This window comes from Electrona antarctica (genome assembly GCF_951216825.1).
Source record: "Electrona antarctica genome assembly, chromosome: 4".
Taxonomy (NCBI): domain Eukaryota; kingdom Metazoa; phylum Chordata; class Actinopteri; order Myctophiformes; family Myctophidae; genus Electrona; species Electrona antarctica.
In genome coordinates, this window is record NC_136809.1 from 37577633 (window position 1) to 37598267 (window position 20635).

General features: G+C 43.3%; 3 protein-coding genes across 3 annotated transcripts; 1 reads left to right on the forward strand and 2 right to left on the reverse strand.

The window, feature by feature from the left end:
- Nucleotides 1-8143: 8143 nt before the first annotated feature.
- LOC306921302 (C-type lectin domain family 4 member E-like) lies at nucleotides 8144-12291 on the forward strand (the record flags this gene model as incomplete). Its single annotated transcript, XM_079498411.1, has 4 exons — nucleotides 8144-8258; nucleotides 9924-10126; nucleotides 11331-11437; nucleotides 11985-12291. 4 exons carry the CDS (start codon nucleotides 8144-8146, stop codon nucleotides 12127-12129), a joined length of 570 nt encoding a protein of 189 aa, XP_079354537.1. The 3' UTR covers nucleotides 12130-12291.
- A 2630-nt stretch (nucleotides 12292-14921) lies between these two features.
- LOC306921303 (ubiquitin-like modifier-activating enzyme 6) lies at nucleotides 14922-18008 on the reverse strand (the record flags this gene model as incomplete). Its single annotated transcript, XM_079498412.1, has 1 exon — nucleotides 14922-18008. The coding sequence occupies one exon, from the start codon at nucleotides 18006-18008 to the stop codon at nucleotides 14922-14924; it is 3087 nt and encodes a 1028-aa protein (XP_079354538.1).
- Nucleotides 18009-19984: 1976 nt separating this feature from the next.
- Nucleotides 19985-20377, reverse strand: LOC306921558 (iron-sulfur cluster assembly 1 homolog, mitochondrial-like; the record flags this gene model as incomplete). The annotated part of the gene is made up of 1 exon (XM_079498733.1): nucleotides 19985-20377. The coding sequence occupies one exon, from the start codon at nucleotides 20375-20377 to the stop codon at nucleotides 19985-19987; it is 393 nt and encodes a 130-aa protein (XP_079354859.1).
- Nucleotides 20378-20635: the final 258 nt, after the last annotated feature.

Consider the following 20635-nt stretch of genomic DNA (forward strand, 5'->3'; position numbering starts at 1 on the left):
AGTGGTTGTAGACTGTGAGGGCTGTTCAGGTTGTCGGTGGTGAGGGGTCGGCTGTTGATTATGGCCATGGCTTCATAGAGTAGAGTCCGTAGTGAAGCATCGTTGAGTCTGTCGTGGGCGAGTGATAGAGTGGAGTCTAGAACACTCCTGATGGTTCTTATTTGGCGCTCCCACACACCACCTGCATGACTGGAGTGGGGCGCATTCATGACAAAGTCACACTGGGTTTGTGACAGAAATGTATTGAGCCTCTGTGTGTCAAGTTCTCGTAGAGCTGCTTTGAATTCATTCTTTGCACCCACAAAATTGGTGCCTTGATCACACTGGATTTGACGGACTGCACCTCGTAGGGAAATGAAGCATCGCAGGCTGTTAATGAAGGCATCAGTGGACATATCCTCCAGCATCTCTATGTGGACAGCCCGTGAGCAGAAGCAGGTAAAGAGTAGGCCATAACGCTTGTGCTGTTTTCTTCCTTCTGTAGTGACAAAGGGGCCGAAACAGTCCATACCACAATACGTGAATGGTGGAGAGGGCTCTACACGTTCTGCAGGTAGGTCACTCATTCTTTGACCCTCTGGAGGTCTCCTGAGTCTACGACAAGTCACACACTGACGTATGTATGACGCAACTGCTCTGCTCATACCATGAATCCAAAAGCCACTGGATCTGATTTCGTTTGTGGTGAAGCCTTTCCCTTGATGCTTTGTCTTTTCGTGGTTGTGACCTATTATCAACTTTGTCACATGATGATCTTTAGGAATAATGATTGGGTGCTTGAATGAATCAGGGAGGGATGCATAGTGGAGTCTTCCTCCCACCTTGAGGATACCATCTCCGTCAAGAAAGACATCAAGGTGGTGCAGTTTGTTGCACCGGGGTAGCCGCATTCCTTTGTCTAACAGCTTGATTTCCTTCTCATATGCTTGGCTTTGTAGATCTTTGATTATGATACGTTCAGCGTCTTCCCGTTCACTTACTGTAGTATGAGCACTTGACTTGATTTTCTTTGTCCGCCGTAGAAGGAGTGCCACAGCCTTGGTGGCTCGGGACCATGACGAGAACTTGATTAAGCGGTCTGAGAGACCCACTGGTTCGGTGGTCTCCGTTTTCAATATCAAGGCCTTTTTCACTTCAGGATCCCCTATGGGCAGCTCTGGAATGGCATCCTTAGAGGCAAGTATTTCTTTTTCCCATAAGAATGTGGGGCCGGTGAACCAATTGGAGTTCAGTAACTCATTTACAGTTTTTCCACGGGATGCGGCATCCGCTGGATTCTCTTCAGTGGGGACGTAATGCCATTGCTGAGGGCTTGTGCTATTGCGGATCTTCTGGACACGGTTGGCTACAAATGTGTGAAAGCGCCGTGCCTCGTTATTTATGTAACCTAAAACTACCTTTGAGTCTGTCCAGAAGTACTCCTTTACGTCAGTAAGGCCAAGTTCTTCTCTGAGCACATTACTGACACTGACTGAAACCACAGCTGCGGTTAATTCGAGCCTTGGAATTGTGGTTACCTTTGTTGGAGAAACACGGGCTTTTCCTATAATTAGCGAACAGTGAATCTCTCCCCTCTGGTTCTTGACTCTCAGATACGAGCATTGCCCGTATCCACTGGTGCTTGCGTCTGAGAAGTGATGTAACTCTGTTTCTACCACCTTTCCAAATGCGGCAGGTGTGTAGCATCGGGTTATGTCTATTTTCTTCAGGTTGACAAAGTCGTGTTGCCAGCTCTCCCACCGCGGCTTTAGTGTTTCTGGTAAGGGGTCGTCCCAGCCAGTGCCTTGGTGACACATTTCCTGTAGGATCTTCTTCCCAGTGAGTACATAGGGTGCTAGGAAGCCAAGAGGATCATATATGGAAGCGACTGTAGATAATATGCCTCGGCGTGTTACTGGTTGGTCTTTCAAGGTGTTGTTGAATCTGAAGCTATCCGTCTCTATGCTCCACTGGATCCCCAAGGCCCGTTCCAGTGGTATGTCACTGAAAGTGAGGTCTTTTGTTTTGACCTCTATTGCGCACTCTGATGGGGGTAAGCTTTGTAGGACAGCATGGTTGTTTGACACAAATTTGTGAAGACGGAGGCCACCATTTGTGCAAATCGCTCTTGCTTCGTGTGCCATCTGAATGGCCTTTTCTACTGATTCAGTGCTTGTGACACCATCATCCACATAAAAGTCTCTGGTGATGAACTGGGATCCCAGTGGATGTGAATCACGGTTTTCTTTGGCTAGGCGTTTCAAACCATAGTTTGCACATCCAGGGGATGACACGGCACCGAAAAGATGCACCTTCATTCTATATTCTTGCGGTTGTGTGCTTGTATCTCCATCCTTCCACCACAAGAAGCGCAGGTAGTTGCGGTCATCCTCCGGTACATGGAACTGGTGAAACATTTTCTCTATGTCGCACATGAGAGCAATGGGATGTCGCCTGAACCGTAATAGGACACCGGTTAGGTTATTAATCATGTCTGGCCCTTGAAGAAGGTGTTCATTAAGGCTTGTGCCGCTGTACTTTGCAGAGCAATCAAACACAACACGTAGTTTGTCAGGCTTTTTAGGATGGTAGATGCCATGATGTGGTATATACCATTGTTCACCATGGGTTCCATCTCCATGTACTTCTTCGACATCTCCTCTGTCTATGATATCTCTCATGTATGTAGTGTAATCTTTCTTATATTTCTCGTCTTTGCAGAACTTTCGTCGCAGGTGATTGAGCCTGATTTCAGCTAGCCTTTTGCTATCGGGTAAGTGGGGTCGTTGTTTAAATGGTAACGGCATCTCATAATGTCCCGTTTCATTTTTCTTAATGCCATCTTCGAGTTTGTGCAGGAAAATGAGATCCTCTTGTGAGACAGTTTTGTCGTCTGCTTTGCTATCTTTGAAGTCTGACTCTAGGACGCTTAACACATCCATCGGCGTCACTGGGGGAAGTTCTTTCACAGTGACTCTGTGACACAGACTAGAAGCTGTCTCATCGAGACATGGTGTTGAGCAGCCCACAATACTCCATCCCAAATCAGTTAAAATGGCATAGGGCTCGTTGTCTTTTCCTGTTAACACCTGCCTGGGTGCAAGCGTTCTGGAACAGTTGTATCCAATCAAGAGTCCTACGTCACAGCCGAGAAGAGGTGGCATCTGATCTGCGATAGCTGTTAGGTGTGGCCATTTCATTGCCGTGTCATGGATGGGTATGTGATCGCGGTTTACAGGAATGCAGTCCTTTGTGTATGAGGGTGGAAGGTCGATGTGCATAGATGAAGTATAGCCCCTCACACGGAGACCAGAAACTCTCTCACATTTCATGATCCTGCTCTCTCCCAGCATAGTGGTAAGTTTCAGTTTTACAGGGTAAGTGTCCACTTGTAACTTGTTGCTTACGTCCTTGTCAATGAAGGTGCTGTCACTTTGAGTGTCTAACAATGCGTAGACTAACTGTTCATTCTGTGGGTTTTTAGCATAGGACAGCCATACAGGGACTATCATAGAAGTGCTGTGTGACTCACCCGCTCTGGTGACATTGAGTGCCGTGGCTGTCGTGGTCTCATTTGAAGCACGGGGAGCTGTAGTGGATATAGGCCTTTCTCTATTTTCCCCCTTTCTGAAGTTTTCATCATGCAGACAGGTAGGGTGTCTTCCCTTACACACGTCGCAAGTGTGACGGTAACGGCATGCCTTTACGCTGTGGCCTGGTTTTACACATCCGTAACACAGTCCATTATCCTTCATGTACATCCGTCTGTCATCAAAGGAGCTCTTTATGAATTCTGAGCAGTTGTGAAGTTGATGATCAATGTTTTTGCACCATCTGCATGGGGCGGGGAGCCTTGGGTTTCCAATGATTGCAGTTTGCTCGTTATCACTATTCACTGCAGTTTGGGTGCTGAAGACAGACTTGCTTCCCTTTATTTCCTTTGTGGTTCTTTTCTCATGGGGTGAGTCAATTGAGTGGAGAGCATGTAGGGATGTTACTGGGTTGCATACTATTTCTGCTTCTCTGGACACGAACTTGGTGAATTCATCAAAGGTGGGGAACTCTTTACCTTCCATGAGAGCTACTGAGACCTGGCGATTCCAACGGGATGCAATCCATTCAGGAACCTTCTGTAGCAGTTTTTGGTTTTCCTCGCAGTCACTTAATATTTCTAGGCCCTTCACATGGGGCATGGCTTGTAGGCAGGCGTTTAAGAAGTCGGCAAATGATCTTAACCCTTCGACATCCCTAGACTGTATTTTGGGCCATTGAGATAGCTTATCCCTGAAAGCTCTTTGGACAACAAATGGCTGACCGTAGCGTTGGTTGAGTTTCTTCCATGCATCTCTGTATGCGTCATCATCATTTCGATAAAAGGTACCTTCAAGGCATTTGTGAGCAGGGCCCGTGACATATTTCTTTAGATAATAAAGCTTATCTGCTGCAGAAATAGCTTTCCGGTCTATGAGTGAGATGAATGATGCTTTCCATTCAATGAAGAGGATTGGGTCTCCACTAAACACCGTGGGCTCTGGCATTGGGAGTCTGTTTGTAGCTATGCTGTCTTGGACTGCTTGGGCTAAATAGTAAATGTCAGTAGGGGGCGATGAGATGCCACTGACAGGCAATGGAGTGACAGTGGGGGGTGTTCTGTTTTGTACAGGGGGGGTAGAGGGCACCTCACTGTTGTTGCTCTGTTGTATGGGAAATCCCTGCTTCATTTCTCTGTCATAGACTTCCAGTTTGGCACGAGAGGCTTCAATGTCTCTCTCTGCCTGTAGACGCTCCAGTTGGGACCGTTGCATCTCTAATTCCTTCTTATGTTGATCCTCCAACATTCTTATTTTTTCCTTTAGTTTCCTTTCTTCCTCCATTAATTTGTATCTAGCCTCATTTGCTGCAAGTTCTGCAGCTGCTTCAGCTCTTTTGACAGACATGTTAGACTCTGGGTGGGACAGGCCAGAACCTGACAGGGAGGCAGTACCATATATGGAGTAAGCATACTTGGGGGTAAGAAGCTGATGGAGAGTTTGTCTTTCACGCTGTGCATCAAAATCCCCGTTTACTTCTGTTATCCGTTCAAAGATGATTTTCATAATGTCTTTAGTTACAGCTTCGCATGCGTCTATTTTACACCTTAGATCGGTGGGAGGAGTGACACGTGCTCTGATCTCGTCATATTCTCTCATGAGCTCTTCCTTTCTTTTTTCAAGCAGGTCTGCCAATGTAGTCAAATCCTTTTCTGGCAAATCATTTTTCAAATTTTCTCTGGATGTTCTTATTAGCATTTTCCATTGTTCATAGATGCCAAGTAGTCTATTCTCCCTTTTGCTCACCTCCTCCTGTTGATAGGTAAGCATTTTCTCTGTGGGGGTTTTAAGACGTTTTGAACGCCGCAGTGGTGTTTCAGTGTCATTCAATTTAAATTGAAGCTCAGCAAGTTGTTTCTCAATTGTGTCCTTCAATTCTTGCCTTGACATATCTTCATGATGTCCATTAGCTAGTAAGCCTCTGTTCTCTTCTATTTCCATTTGTAGCCTTTTTATTTGTTCTGTTATGTCATCCATCTTGAGTGTAACAATGCTTAGGCTACTAGCTTCCTTGACCAACACTCAGCCTTCGCAACTCACTGTCTTGTGTGCCGTGCCGTCTTGGATTCCTTAGGCAGTGTGTTGCAGCAGGTGAAGGTGAAGTTCTCACTGTAGCGGTCCCCGCCGAAAGAAGGTCAAGACTTTACTGATGGTATTGAATTTATTGGAATCCATAAACCAACGTGAGAACTGACAAAAAATAAAGAACACAAAACATATACTGTTAATATTTCACCTATTTTCCATACCATTTCTGTAGTTCGCTCACATAAGCTTCAAAGGTAATTGCATATTCAATATAAGTCCCTTTAAAGTGGTTTTAAGCAAAAGCCAGATTTACTGTAATTAAAGTCCAAACAATTAAGGCACATGACTTATTCAAATCATCTTATTATAGTGAACTCTGTTTACCCTTTTAACAGCTGTTTTTAACTCAAATAAAGTAATGAAATAGCTTCCTTTAACCCCTTTTAAATGTAAATGACTTGTATCCATAATGTATGAAATATAGTCCAAACAATTACCAATTCCTTTGCAAACACAACAAAAGAGTAGCAAATTAACTCTGGCTTAGTTGTAGTTTAGTACATTATCCATACTTTCTTAACGTCTTTCAATCAACCATAGTTGGAACAGGATGTAAACAAAACAAGCCATACATTTGTACCAATCCTTTCTCCCAAATCCCCCCAAAACGTGTTATTTTCGAAATAGCAAACACAATCCGTGATTACTAACCTTATGCCTCTTCGGGGGGTTGCTAAAACTATAATGAATGTCTTAAAAGACAAATCCAAAAATGCGCGGTTTGCTGTGTAAGCAGCACAACCATGCGTCTCCTTTCTCTGAGTGATTATGTAATCCCTCTTTTGCGTCGCGCATGTTATGACGTCATACAACCTCTCTGAGTCGCGCAGGTAAATAAGTCATGCAAAACTCCTTTCACAATAAAAGTATTTGGCTCAACACACAAAAATAACAGGAAAACGACCTAAAAGTTTCACAATAAACAGGTCTGATCACCCAGGAATAATGATTTAGTGCAAAATGTAATTGGGTTCTTTACAATGGGTGTGTTTCATGTGGTATAGTTTGTGTTTGCTTTGGTTTGTCTGACCTTTGGTCCTACACAATATACACCGTAGGCATTATATACTGATTTATATTCATATTTTCATTATTTGGCGAAAGGGGAGCCTATAGATTATTTGAATAACAATCTAATTGCAATCCATTGCGTTTTAATAACATGTTCATATATTAATGAAGTGTGTTGTATTCTGGTTGTATTCTGATGGAATTTGGTTTGTTCCAAATTAGTTTCTTAACCCTAGGACACTAAACCCGGTTGATTTTCACTCAAACAATTATGTTTATGTGATTATTTTTCTTTTTCCCCTCCTATGCCCAGCTTTGTGTGTCTGTGTGTAGGCCTACCATGAATGTGATGATTTGATTGGCTGAGCACCTCAAATTGCCATGTATTATGTACTTTAAGTCAGTGGTTCTCAACCAGTGGTCCGGGGACCACCAGTGGTCCTTGAGGGGGTTCCATGTGGTCCCCAGCTAAATGATGGAGAGTTTCTAACCAAATGGGCCCTTATTGTTACACATCTGCATTGCTTAATTTACAAGAATTCTATGATTGCCTGTTATCTCTCCTATACCAACATCAATACAGAATGGAACTGTGTGCAAAATCTTGTCCAATGACAAAATATTCGTTAGTTTTGGGGCTGAGAGGCTAAATGTCATCAAATGGTGCATGGTCCGTGGCTCAAATACCCAATTAATTACCCAATGGGCATTGATATGAAAAGGGTTCAAAACCACTACTTTAAGTGGTTAAACTGGTTAAGTGGTTAAGAAAGAAGTGTCACAGACAAGTGCAATGACACACAGGTCAGATTCTGATCCAGATTCATTTGTGCACAACACTTGGATTCTACAAGTGAACATATTGTGTAAGCTGTTGGTATTGTCTCTCCATCACTACTCGATCTTATGACATTTCCGTGTCAGAGAGGAATTGAAAACCGCTGTGAGAAATTGAAAACAGTTGCCAGAAAACGTATCTATCTATCTAAATAATAAACATAAATATTTGCTATAATGTGTATGTCATGGTTTTGTTCTGCAATTTGCTTAAAAACATGACCACCAGCAGTCCAAATGGACCCTTACAGATCTGTAACTCTGAGAGTTAAATCCACACTGATTCCATTTTTTTAGGACCCCATGCACTGTTGAACTCCTGAGAGTGTACAAATGGGACTAAAATGGACACTTGTGTTTTGTGTCCATTTGGATCAATTTGGGCACTCAGTTACAGACTCGTAAGGTTGATTTGGACCCCAGCTGCTGGACTTCCCCAGATCCGACCAACATGGGGAAACAGTATGTTAGGAAACACTCTTGAGAGAGACAGACAGAGAGCTTGAGAGCTTGAGAGCTTGAGAGCTTGAGAGAGAGAGAGAGAGAGAGAGAGAGAGAGAGAGAGAGAGATTAGAGGACCGAGGTGATTTGTCTTGAAACATAAACCATAAGCTCCGGTGGCGAGAAGGTTGAACCAGATGGCAGTTTTGCACACAGCTGGTAATGAAGTCACATTGGAGGTTGGTGTTTATGAGGAGCTGTCCTTCCCTGAAGCCCAGGAGGACACTGTTGCACAGAGAGCATCCAAGACAGGTATGTATTCCATTCTAAAGCCTGGTTTATTTGTGTGTCGCACACCAAAAATAGCTGATCAACAAGCTCAGTCGCATCTTGATATGTGAGCTTGCAGATCTGCTATTTTTGCTGCATGACAGTCAGGGGCCCTATCCATACTTCCTCATGCCGTGCGACTGTCTGTCTGTATAGGCCTATTGCACACAAGTGACTGAAAAAAAGGAAAGGGAGATGTCACATTCAAAAATAAAATAAAATAGAAATGTATTATTTGTACATGATTTTTTTTCATAATTCACTCAATCCATGCTGTGTGTGTGTGTGTGTGTGTGTGTGTGTGTGTGTGTGTGTGTGCGTGCGTGCGTGCGTGCGTGCGTGCGTGCGTGCGTGCGTGCGTGCGTGCGTGCGTGCGTGCGTGCGTGCGTGCGTGCGTGCGTGCGTGCGTGTGTTCCATACAGAGGAAAGGTATCTCACAGTGATTTTTGTGAGCTTTGGCCTGCTGTGTGTCCTGCAGGGTGTTCTCAACATCGCTCTGAGACTCTCTGCTCCACGTGAGTCCAAATAGGCCTATCGCCTTTTATGTTCATTTCAGTATGGAAATCTGAATGTAAATCACATGATTGATTGATTGATTGATTGATTGATTGATTGATTGATTGATTGATTGATTGATTGAATACTTTAAGAACATAAAGTTTGATAACAGTGCGGCAATATTGTCGAAAAAGCTCTGAACTAACCAGGGCCATACCAAAGATGTCCTAGCTATTGTCCAGAAATAATGTGGTTAACACTACAGTTAAAATATCACGGAACTGTCATTCTGAACATCAGAGGTTGTCTACACCTAATTTCCAAAACTTAGACAACCCTAGTTTGTCTTTTAAAAGAGTACAATATAAGCATTTTAAAAGTCTTACTTGAAGTCAGAATGCACACGTGTTTGTGGCAGTGCTCAGTGCTTATAGGCCTACATGTTTTTGCATTTGGTTATTTATCAATATGCCGTTACAGAAGATTGCAACATAGGCTAAGCAACAAAGTAGGCCTACGTTTTATATTAAAGGGATATTTCACTTTCATTTTAACATCTACTCTGGCTTTTGTGAGCACCCCAGACAGTTTCCATGTTGCTTGATGCAGAATTTAGATATTTGATATTAATGTTATCTGACACGCCCACTTCCTATACAAATTTTACACCTATTAACCGTGTTAGATTAGATTAAACATATGTGCTTCTTGCTTGTGGTGGGGACTGATATTGTCCTAATGTGAGGGGGAGTCTGGGGGACATGTTCTTTCAGTTACTTTTTTCATTTATTTATTTTTTCATTTTCCATAGAAATTATTACAAAATAAATTAAGAATGTTATTGAGAAGTCACAGCCCACAGCTCAGTCACTAGAACCAAGAAGAGTTGTTTTCGATGAATCCATGAGGGTTCAAAAAAAATTGTTTGAAATTATAATAATCGGTTTGTATTAGGATACAATGAATATCAAATACTGAATTAAGCTAATTAAAAACGGACTGGGCTGCTCACAAAAGCCTGAGGAGATGTTAAAATTACCCAAAACATATTTGAAAGTGAAATGTCTTTTTAACAGAGGCTGGTAGGCTATACAGTTCACTGGCAGTGTACTGACTAACTGAACTGCATTTGATCTGTGTCCCCAGCAGGTGGCGTAGTTTCACTCGTCAACATCACAAAGGAACCAAACAAAACGGTAGTAGCAAACAACAGCACCTGTTTTCTGAACTGGAGGCGGCTTGGTTCCAGCTGTTACTTTGTGTCCTCGGAGAGGAGGAACTGGGACAGGAGCAGACAGGACTGTCAGGAGAGAGGAGCTGACCTGGTCATCATCAACACCAGGGAAGAGCAGGTCAGACACACAGAGACAGAGCCAGAGGCCCCTTTTCCACCGGTTGGTTCCCAATGGGAACCGGTTCAGTTTTTTTTGGTTCTTAGTCCATGAGCCAGAGCTCCAAAATTGGAACGTTAATTATGAATTGAGTGGGCAAAACTATACCTATATTAGATTGTTATCACCATGAAAAGTCCCCAATTGAGTTACACGAAGACAATGATTTATTGTATTATAAATTTTAAATTATGCAAATGAGGCATTATGTAGGAAAATATGCAAAAGAATCGAAAATATGAAAAAGCTACTACTGTGGAAGTGTTATCATGTATTAATTTACACTATAAACAGTGTAATATAGGTCTAGTTTTTCATACCAATTTTGGAGCTCTGGCTCCTGGACTAAGAACCAAAAAGAACTGAACCGGTTCCCATTGGGAACCAACCGGTGGAAAGGGGACAGTGAGTCGTTCGGGGCATAGCAGGGGTTCCCCAAAGCTTTTCAGCTCTATTCCTGACACTCTAGAAGATCCTGGGTTCGATTCCCGCTGGGGACGCTGTGGGCTCGCTGTTCTCTCCTCCGCGTCATCAGTGCCCATACCCTATGTGGGGTTGGCAAAAGGGCCTTTCTGTGTGGAGTTTACATGTTCTCCCCATGTCCCTTGGCCCTAGGGTAGGTAAGTAAGTAGCCTTGCCGAGCCATGATCGAGGCCCATAGGGCAGGAGCCTATCTCCTGTTTCTGTAGCGTGAGGCAGCTTGATGTACAAGTACACCCCCTGGACATGACTCTAGTATGTCGCAGGGACTTACCCCCAATCCAACCCTTGATGCTGAGTGTCAAGCAGGGAGGCACTGGGTCCCATTTTTAGAGTCTTTGGTATGACCCGGCTGGGGATTGAACCCCGACCTCCCAGTCTCAGGGCGGACACTCTAACCACAAGGCCACTGAGCTGGTAGCTACCTAGGGTAGGTACCCTCACAAAAAACATGCAGTAATCCTGGTCTCTAAACTGCCTCCCCATGGCCTGATGGAGGGGAAAGGAAGGTTGAGAATCACATGTGTTAAACCACTTAAACCTGGCTCGTCATACGCAAATAGCTGAAATTGAGGGCCCCCTCGAGATGCATCTCAAGGGGGCTTATCCTCCAAATGAATAAATGAATAAATAGGATGGCCATGTTGAAAGTTGTTAATGAGCATCTTTGTGGTGTCACTGACAGGACTTTCTCCATAACCTGACCCAGGCAGCATGGATTGGTATGACGGACAGGGAGGTGGAGGGAAGGTGGAGGTGGGTGGATGGAACACCAGTTACCACTGCTGACGGGTGAGGCAACTATTCACACATTTTATCTTTTATCTGACAGACCGTTTGTACTACTACTACTACTACTACTACTACTACTAATAATAATAATAATAATAATAATAATAATAATAATAATAATAATAATAATAATAATAATAATAATAATAATAATAATAATGGAGGACAGTGTTCAAATAATCTCACAATTAAAAGAGATATGTCAGACATTAAAGGAAATGCAGAAAACCACAGAAGCACAGCATATGCATAAAACATGGGCATAAAGGGATGGGCATATAGGATTAAAATAATTAACACACAATAAGAAAAGGTCAGGCATAGAATTAAAATAATAATAATACACTAGAAATAACATTCAACTTTCTTGACAATGTGTGGAATCTAATAAATGCATGGCTTTGTGTTGATCTCAGATTTCATGTGGCTATATAGTCAATGATATCAGTACATAACTGCATTTTTAAAAATGCATGGAGGTACAAGACATTTGTAACACAAGTTACATATTACAATGTAAATGATATCATGGAATATTTGTTTTTAGGTTGTTCTGGGCCCCTGGACAGCCTGACGACTCCTCTGGTGGAGAGGACTGTGGTGACATTCGTACTCAGGATCGGTTTGTTGGCTTGAATGACGCTAACTGCAGTGTATATGAAGCCTGGATCTGTGAGAGAACAACAGGGTAGACGTTGGTGATGCACCTGTGACAACAAAATATAACGTTGCTGTTGGGGAGAAACCTCTTATCTCCATATTATAATTTTGTGTTTGTTTTGTTTTTGTACTCGTAAATGAATGCCATACTTGATCATATTATAGCATCAAAAGTAGCAGATATGTTAGATTGAAACGTGGCACGAAGCAACTCATTTTGAGCTTGTATAGATCTGCTACTTTTGCTGTTTTTGAATTTGAATCCTGAAAAGTAACAGTTTAGGACATATGACATATTCCACCCAACAACTTCAATAAGAATCAAATATGTCAAACTGCCAAATTATATAGTTGTTTACAATAATGTGTATGTGTATAAAGGGGGATTCAATCCCTGAATAGAAACTTCAAATTTCTCAATTTAGTAATAAATAATACATTTGATAATCTGAGAGTGTACAAATATAACCACATGAGTCAATGTTAACTTAATAAAACTGCTTGATTAAGACATCAAACTTTTGTACATTTCAATCTTTTCTTTAGCGGATATTTTCAGCTTGACTCTTCACATGCACATAACTATAACCAAAAATAAAGCACAATCAAATGTTCTGTTAGATTATAGCTCAAGCAAGTTCTTTGCAGTCCTAGAAAGCTAATTGTTAGATCATATCATACTCAAATATGTTGGCTGCTTCCATGAAGATCAAACAAACAGTGCTTTGGAAAATGGTCGGCAGTAATGTAATGTATGTTTTAGCAGCAGTGGCCTAGTATAGAGTAGGTAAAAGTAACTTGAAGTTGTACTTAAGTGCAGTATACTTCTGTTAACTCCAGTGGGCCCGGGGGTGCTGTCCATGGTGCTGAAACAGTCACTAGCACATCTTTATTTTTGATCTCTTTGAACAAATCCCTGTCTAACATGCCGTACATGCCTTAATATATTATAATTGCCCTCTATAACTAAAATACAAAATCACACCCATGTGAAGTGAGTGGCACTAATATATTAAAGTCTAACTCATGTTGATTAGGTGATGTAATGGTGATGTAAAATGAACGGTGCCAACACAAACATTAAATTCTCTTTATTGTTAATGACATTTAATGTTTGTGTTAGGGACAAGATGACGTACATTTCCCCTTCATTGTCCATGGCTTTTAAAAACAAACATTGAACTAAAAACAAACATTATTGTATATAGGAGGGGCTAGCGCCCCTCAAAAATAAAAACAGTTCATCTTTTACTCAAGGGGACAACGTCCGTCGCAAGTTAATGATGTCATTTGTCCATGTGTGGTCCAGCCCTATGGAATGTATGGAATTCATGTGCTAATTTATATATTATATATATATATATATATATATATATACAAAATGTTATACAACTGTATACTTTCCCAATTTTCAACTGTTTTTATTATGTCGTGACACTTGCTTTGGCAATGTAAACGTATGTTTTCTCATGCCAATAAAGCTCCTTTGAATTTAATTGATATCTTTTTTTTTTTTGTGAAACGTAATGATGGCATATTAAAGAAGAGTACCTCAAGTTGCCATGTATTGCTGTACTTAAATATATTTTGATGAGAAATATTTTTAATGGAATATATTAGGTAAATACCCAGGTTTAGTGATGGTTTGACAAATGTTTTTTTAATGTTCTAGGGTTTATATATATATATATTTATGTAAAATGTGCAAATTCGCAACTGGTGCTCCTATTTTGTTTACTGAAATATGTCAAATCTATGATCATCATATGATATATATTCTACTATTCTCTGCCGTTATGCAACTCAAATGGGCAGTTGGCAGAAGTCGGTATATTGCAGCACTCGTCACGGGCCACTTTCGCCCACATGAAACAGATTTGTACTGGGATCCTTTGACTGCTGAACCAGACTTTCCCATACTAATTGATATGAAGACCTCTCTCCCTGCCGAACCCGACTTTTGTTTTATTCGCCAATGTTGATATACAAGGTTTACCACGGAATCACATGACCGGAACCAAACCACTGACGCTCGCTTATCAGGACTGCTGGGAAATCGAGTCAAAATGCAATCCTATTGTAAAAGGTTCTCTGTGTTGTTATCGACGCCGCTTGTGGAACATTACCCGGCACTAGGAAAAGCGACCACGTTATTTTAAGGGGGACGATCTCAAAATGGAGGTACTGTACCTTCACGACCGTGTGATTATTCAAAGGTTAGTGAAAAATCACACCCGTGTGAACTGAGTGGTGCAGTGACATCACACACTAACCATAGCAACCATGCTCACCTGTGCGTGGGGCCACGTACAGGTACCACGTACAGGTACACGGGTACACGTACAGGTACACGGGTACAGACAAAGCTGGTTGTTGGAGTGGTTTGCACCACTCAAAAATCACACCCGTGTGAACTGAGTGGTGCAGTGACGTCACACACTAACCATAGCAACCATGCTCACCCCTACGTGGCCCCACGTACAGGTACACAGGTACACAGGTACATACAGACAAAGCTGGTTATTGGAGTGGTTTGCACCACTCAAAAACTGGGGCAGAAAACATCCACACTAAACGTGCTCTGCCTCTTAGAGGTTCTGCCATTATTTTATTTATTTTTATATATATGTACAGTGTTAGAAGGGCACCCTAATTAGGACCCACAGTGTTTCTTCAGGAACAGTATTTTCTAGTTGTGGGCTCGAGTAGCGAATGAGAGACGTACTATGTAAACAGGTAAGTGCTATTGGAGTTGTGGGCCAGAGCTGAAAGTGACCTAGATCCTTGCTCCAAAGGTTACGTACAGGGGGCTTGGGGAGGGGCTTCAAGTCATCTCACTATCTGTGTCCCGGCTGAAGTAATACCTCACCGGGGGACCGGGGAGGTGTTCATCCTCTTCAACCTCTGGGGCAAATGACACGGCCAGGTCCACATAACACTGCTCCGCCGATGGCTTGACTAGTTTGTGCATGGTGAGTTTGAGTCTTTTTCCATATCCAGGCAAAGTAGGAGGCACATAAAGCATCTTTGGACCGTGAAACACCATGGAGGGCTCAATGCCATACTTCTCCCTCACTGCATTTATGAAGTCAGAGAGAGTGAAGTCCTTGTGACCGTGGACAGTCCAACGGTCCCAAAGGGAGAAATAAATGTTGTCCCTGATGTGCTGCCTCTTGACAGCAGCGGTCTCCGTAAACACAACCACAGGGATGGCCAGGTTAAAGAAACAGTTCTTGAAGGATTCAAACTCGTAGCCTCCCACCACCTTTATCATCTCTAGAGCCACGAATCCGGCAACCATGGCGGTCGCTGTGGCAATAGCAGGGATGATCTTTCCTGCGATGAGCTTGGTCCTGAGACGGTCGGCAGCCTCGATGGAGTACATCCTGGCCCTTAGAGCCGATGCTGAAGCGATAAAGTCTATGTGGCCGTTACTGTCGTCGTCCTTCTCAAACTCCAGCGGGGTCATCTGTAACGTCCCCGGTGTGACTTTTGAAGCGATTGCTTCCTCTAGCTGCATTATAGTCTGCCTTTCCACATCACTGCTGTGGGAGATTTCCACTTGATCAGACTTTTTCACAGACTCATCCGTTTCTATAGTTCTCTCTGAAGGCTGATATAGTGGAATCTGGACATCGCTGAGAATCCTGGCTATTACCTCTTCTGTAAGATCCTTCTCAGAGTAGGGGACACTGTAGATGCCTGCAAAGAGCCGTGCTGTGCTGATGATAAAACCCAAGTGCACCGAGTCTTTCAAGTCAAATTCAATAGGTGACGGAGGTCGTTTAGGGGACTGCCAAAACAGACTACCATCTTTCACCCGTGTGTCCATGGGGAACGTGTGCAAGAGCTGCAATGCCTTTTTCTTGAAATACTTCTCAAACTTGAGGCGGGCCAGAGTGACACATTGCTCCCACTGACTAGGTCGTCTACCTAACAGCTTGATAACTTGGAAAGCTTTGTCCAAACTCTCTCTTGCTTTCATCTTCTGTAGAACAGCTTCAGGCGAGGAGTGGTTCTGCCAGAAAAGGTTATATATGGAGGGTTTGAGGACGAACATATTATCAAACTTGTCTTTGGCCCACTGGATAGTGTGCTCGATGACCGCAGGGAAGGACTTGAGTGTGCAAAGGGGGAACTCCTCCTCTGGGGGGTCTTTATGGCTATTGTAAGACTCTGTCAGGTTCGGCACAATAATTTCAGTGTGTCCTTTTGTACCCATAGTGCCAGAGTCCAGCAGAGGCTTCTGGTTGGTCACACAACGGCCATCCATGTATTCACGAGCTTCCACGTTGTCCAGCGCCATGACCACCAACTGCAGGGGTGAGTAGAAGGAGTCACTGTAGACACCCTCGGTCTCTGCACACATCTTATTGAGGCAAGCATCCACTTGCAGCTCCGGGTTGATCTCCAGAGTGGCCGCAGCTGCCGTGGTGCTCTTGGGTTTCTGGATGTGATGCGGTCTGAAGAGAAACTGTCGGTTCAGGTTCGACTTCTCTATCAGATCTGGGTCTGTGATGCACACCTCTCCCGAACATTTGGCCAACCCCACACCGAGCAGGGCGAAGTTTTTCAGCATCTCACAGCCAATGGCTCCACAGCCCACCATGAAGACCCTGAGCTTGTGCAGCTTCAGACACATGGATTCTCCGATGCAGGCTCGCAGTTCGTCATACCGGTCTCCCCTGGGAGCAAACTCCTCGGCAGAGAGAGACTGAAGAGGTTGTACGACCTCAACGGCGTCCAGGTAAAACCACTGCTGCAGGGGAGTGAACTTCCCTGTGAGAGCCTTGAGGACCTCCTGACTGGCCAGGCCTCCTACGGCCGCTGCTAACGGAGGAAGGACTCCCCTCGCTGTCCTGGAGAGGCAGCGCACTAACTCAGCATTCACCAGAGCTTTGTCCTTGAGCTTTGTGTTGACTTCCTCCTCGGTGAGCTTAACCATAAGCTCGGCGTCCTGTAAACACCCGGTGTTGGGCAGTCTGCTTTGTTGCTCTTGGAAGGCGTCCAGGGCCAGCATGGCGGCGTGAATCTGCAGCGGGGCTTCTGGCTTACTGAAGTCTGGGATCAGCAGTTGGGGATCACACAGCTGTCTCTCCATCGTCTCAAAGCTGCAGGTTTTAGGAGTTTTTACAAGGACAAAGGACCCTCCGTGTGCATATGGTTGCAAAGGGGAAGTGTCCCCGATTGAAAAACTGTCTGGTGAAAGGACCGTGACCTGCCTCGTAGTGCCATTGAGTTCCTCCATGCCATTGACCTCTCTGAAGGAGACACTCTGGCCGGTCTCCAGGCCATGGGTGCGACTGTCCATACAGGTCACAACTCCGGGGTTGTCCTGAGTGATGCTTTGGATGAATACTGCTTTTGCCTCCTCTCCCGTGGGGTCCGACACCTCAAACTCATCTCCGAAATCACAAAACAGCCGCACGCAAATCCCGTAGGCATCGCAGCCAATGAATCTGATGGGAGGTTGCTGTGAGTGGCAGAACGTGTTCACTCTCTTCTGCAGGCTCAACCTGGCTTCGGTCAGAATCACGCATTGGTATCTTGTGAGAAAACTGAGGTCGGAACTGTGATCCAGCGCAGAGGAAGACATGTCCACGTGGACATATGGGTTCAACTCCGCTACTCGAGGCAAGACTGCCTCCACTCTTTTCCTCTGGCTCGCCACATCCTGTTGGCGGATGAAGAAGTTGGAGCCTAAATCACAGGTCTCACACTGCTTGGTGTCATGGAGAGTAACAGCCTTTACACCAGCCAACACGATATTCTTTGCGATCTCTACTCCCACTCCTCCCATTCCACTGAGAAACACAGAGGACCGGGCCATCTGTTGCATAGCGCCATCTCCTAGAACATAGCGCTGGCGGCTGTAGAGAGAGTCATCAATCTCCATTGAATCTTCTGCCATGGTGGAAGCGGGTGAGGGAGTAACTAACCGTCCCAGCTGAACAAGCTGAAAGTCTGAAATAAGATGAGATGAGAAGAGCTTGTGTGAACTTGGATCGAATCCTTTTATACTCACAGACTCTAACACATCACAAAGTACTTTGATGATGTCACCTTCCTCAGGTCCCTGTGATTGGCTGCTTTCAGCCAAGGCTAATTCAGCCTTCAGCCAATGAGCTTCAGCACGTCGGCTATCATCAGCATTGCGTTGCAATACCCATTGTACCCATTGTCGGTGTACGTAGTGCAGTATCCAGTATCATACTTGGAGGCCAGACTAAGACCTCAGTACTATCACGTGGGATCTCTCCACGCATAAAAGGGGCATATGCAGACTCACACACACAGATAGACATAATACACAGATATTCGTGGATTTACAGATATTCTGGGAGAACGGATACAACCAACTTCCTATTGGGCATTCCACTGCTGAGATACACAAAGGACTCACTCACTCATTCAATCACAGAGATTCCGTGCATTTCTAGATACCTGCTGAAGGCTAGTGCAGCACCCATAGTTGGAAGCCAATCTATGACATGAGTCATCTATGACGTCAGTCAACTATTGTATCAGTCATCTGTAGTATCACGTCAGTAATATCCACATATATGGGCATAACACATAACACGAACAGGGAGTCCAATGTAAAGATAAACAGATTGTATGTGTTTGCTGACTGGAATGTAAAATAATGAAGTGTTTACAATTAATGTGCCAAATTTAATTAGGAACACAAAGTCAGTGTGTTCAATTGAAAGAACAAAAAAAGCACCCGTCAGTGTTTTTCCCCTTCTTACCTGAAAGCCATTTAGAGGATAAACCCCTTAAGATGCACCATCTTGTTTTCAAAGGGGTCCTCAGGCACAATAGACAATGAAACAATCTAACAACACACAACAATGAACAGTAACATCGACTAAACAAACATACATAGTGGAAATAAATAATTACCTGCAGGTAATTTCACTGATTCAATTGCATCATATTCCTTGAGCCGTACCTACAGTATAAGGTTATTTAGATAGCATGTTAGATAGATCATTAAATTACCTATCTACTACATAACATGCTATCTAAATAATGCCAATTCTACACATTTTGTAGACCTGGCATCCTATAGTGAGTATTCAATGTACAGATTATAGATATTTGGATTATTATACTGTTTAGACCAGGGGTCTAAACAGTCAGGACCCTATAGGTTGTAGGTGCAAGAGAGATGAAGCAGGGACCCCCACTAAATATTGTATAAAATTGTGTTGCAGATTAAAAATGTTCATTGATTTCATAGTGCTGTCAAACAAGTCTACGAAACCATCTATCGTAACATTTCAAATCTCCATATGCAACCGTATAGGACTAGATTTTCACCACCACGTTGCGGCCTGAAAATGTAGTTTTTCTTTTTTTAAATTGGGCTTAAGTGTTCTGAAATGATTTTCAACAGTTCTATCAGCTTGAGGAAATGCATCTCAGGTTCATAACATTCACATAAAGTGAACAAAGCTTGGTTATAATTTAGTTAGTTCTTTTATTTATCTCGGTAATGATTTAACACAGCAGTTGTATACAGAATAAAGGTTAACAAATTACAATTGACCGAAAAGGTATGGAGCTTATTATAAAAGGAAACAAAAGCAAAATAAAGAAAACCACGTATCATTATTATAATGGTGTTGCAGTGTCAGGCAGGCAAAACAGCAGCACAGGATGGGACTTAAGGGTCACACTAAGGTGCACTGTAGGTACATAAGTCATTTACCTGTGCCAGATTTAAGTTCAAACATTTTCTAAATCCTCTAAAATAGTAGATCTTCTAAAAACTACCAAATAAAACTATAACTTTTCACTAAACTAAACTAAACTAACAAATCCACTTCAAAAACTAGAAATCTTGTTTTGTACATGACATTCATTCAGAGTATAATGCAGTCAGATATTGAAGCTCTCGCCACAGCCACACGTGCTCTTGATGTTGGGATTGTTGAAGACAAATTCGCTGGAGAGCTTAGATTCCACAAAGTCCATCTCGGTTCCCAGCAGGGTCAGCTGGGCCTTCTTGTCGATGAACACCTTCACCCCGTCCTGCGCCACCTCCTGGTCAGATTTGTCCATCTCTTTGGTGTAGTCCAGTGTGTATGTCAGTCCATTGCAGCCACGGGTCCTCACCCCGACCTTCAGACCGACATACTCAGACTTATCCTGGAGTAGTGACCTGATCTTGTTTACGGCCGCCGGGGTCAGCGTTAATGCAGCTCTTGTCGTTGGTGATATCTTTATTTTACTGGCTGCGAAAAAGGTTGTTTTCAAAATGGAGGAAGACATGTTAAACTGTCATGTAAACACTTTAAACCAAAAAGGTTTTGATTTGTCATGAAGAAAATGACACTTGACAGGTTTAAATATAGTTAACCAATGACATCAAGCTAACATCACCATCAATCATCAAGCAGGGTCTAATAACGGCTTAGCTCCATGTGGACTGTATACTTCATGTGGCCAGTCCGTCATGATGTATCTATGACGTATTATGTATGATGTCATAATGAACTAGAAAATACTGTTCCTGAAGTGTGGTAGCTC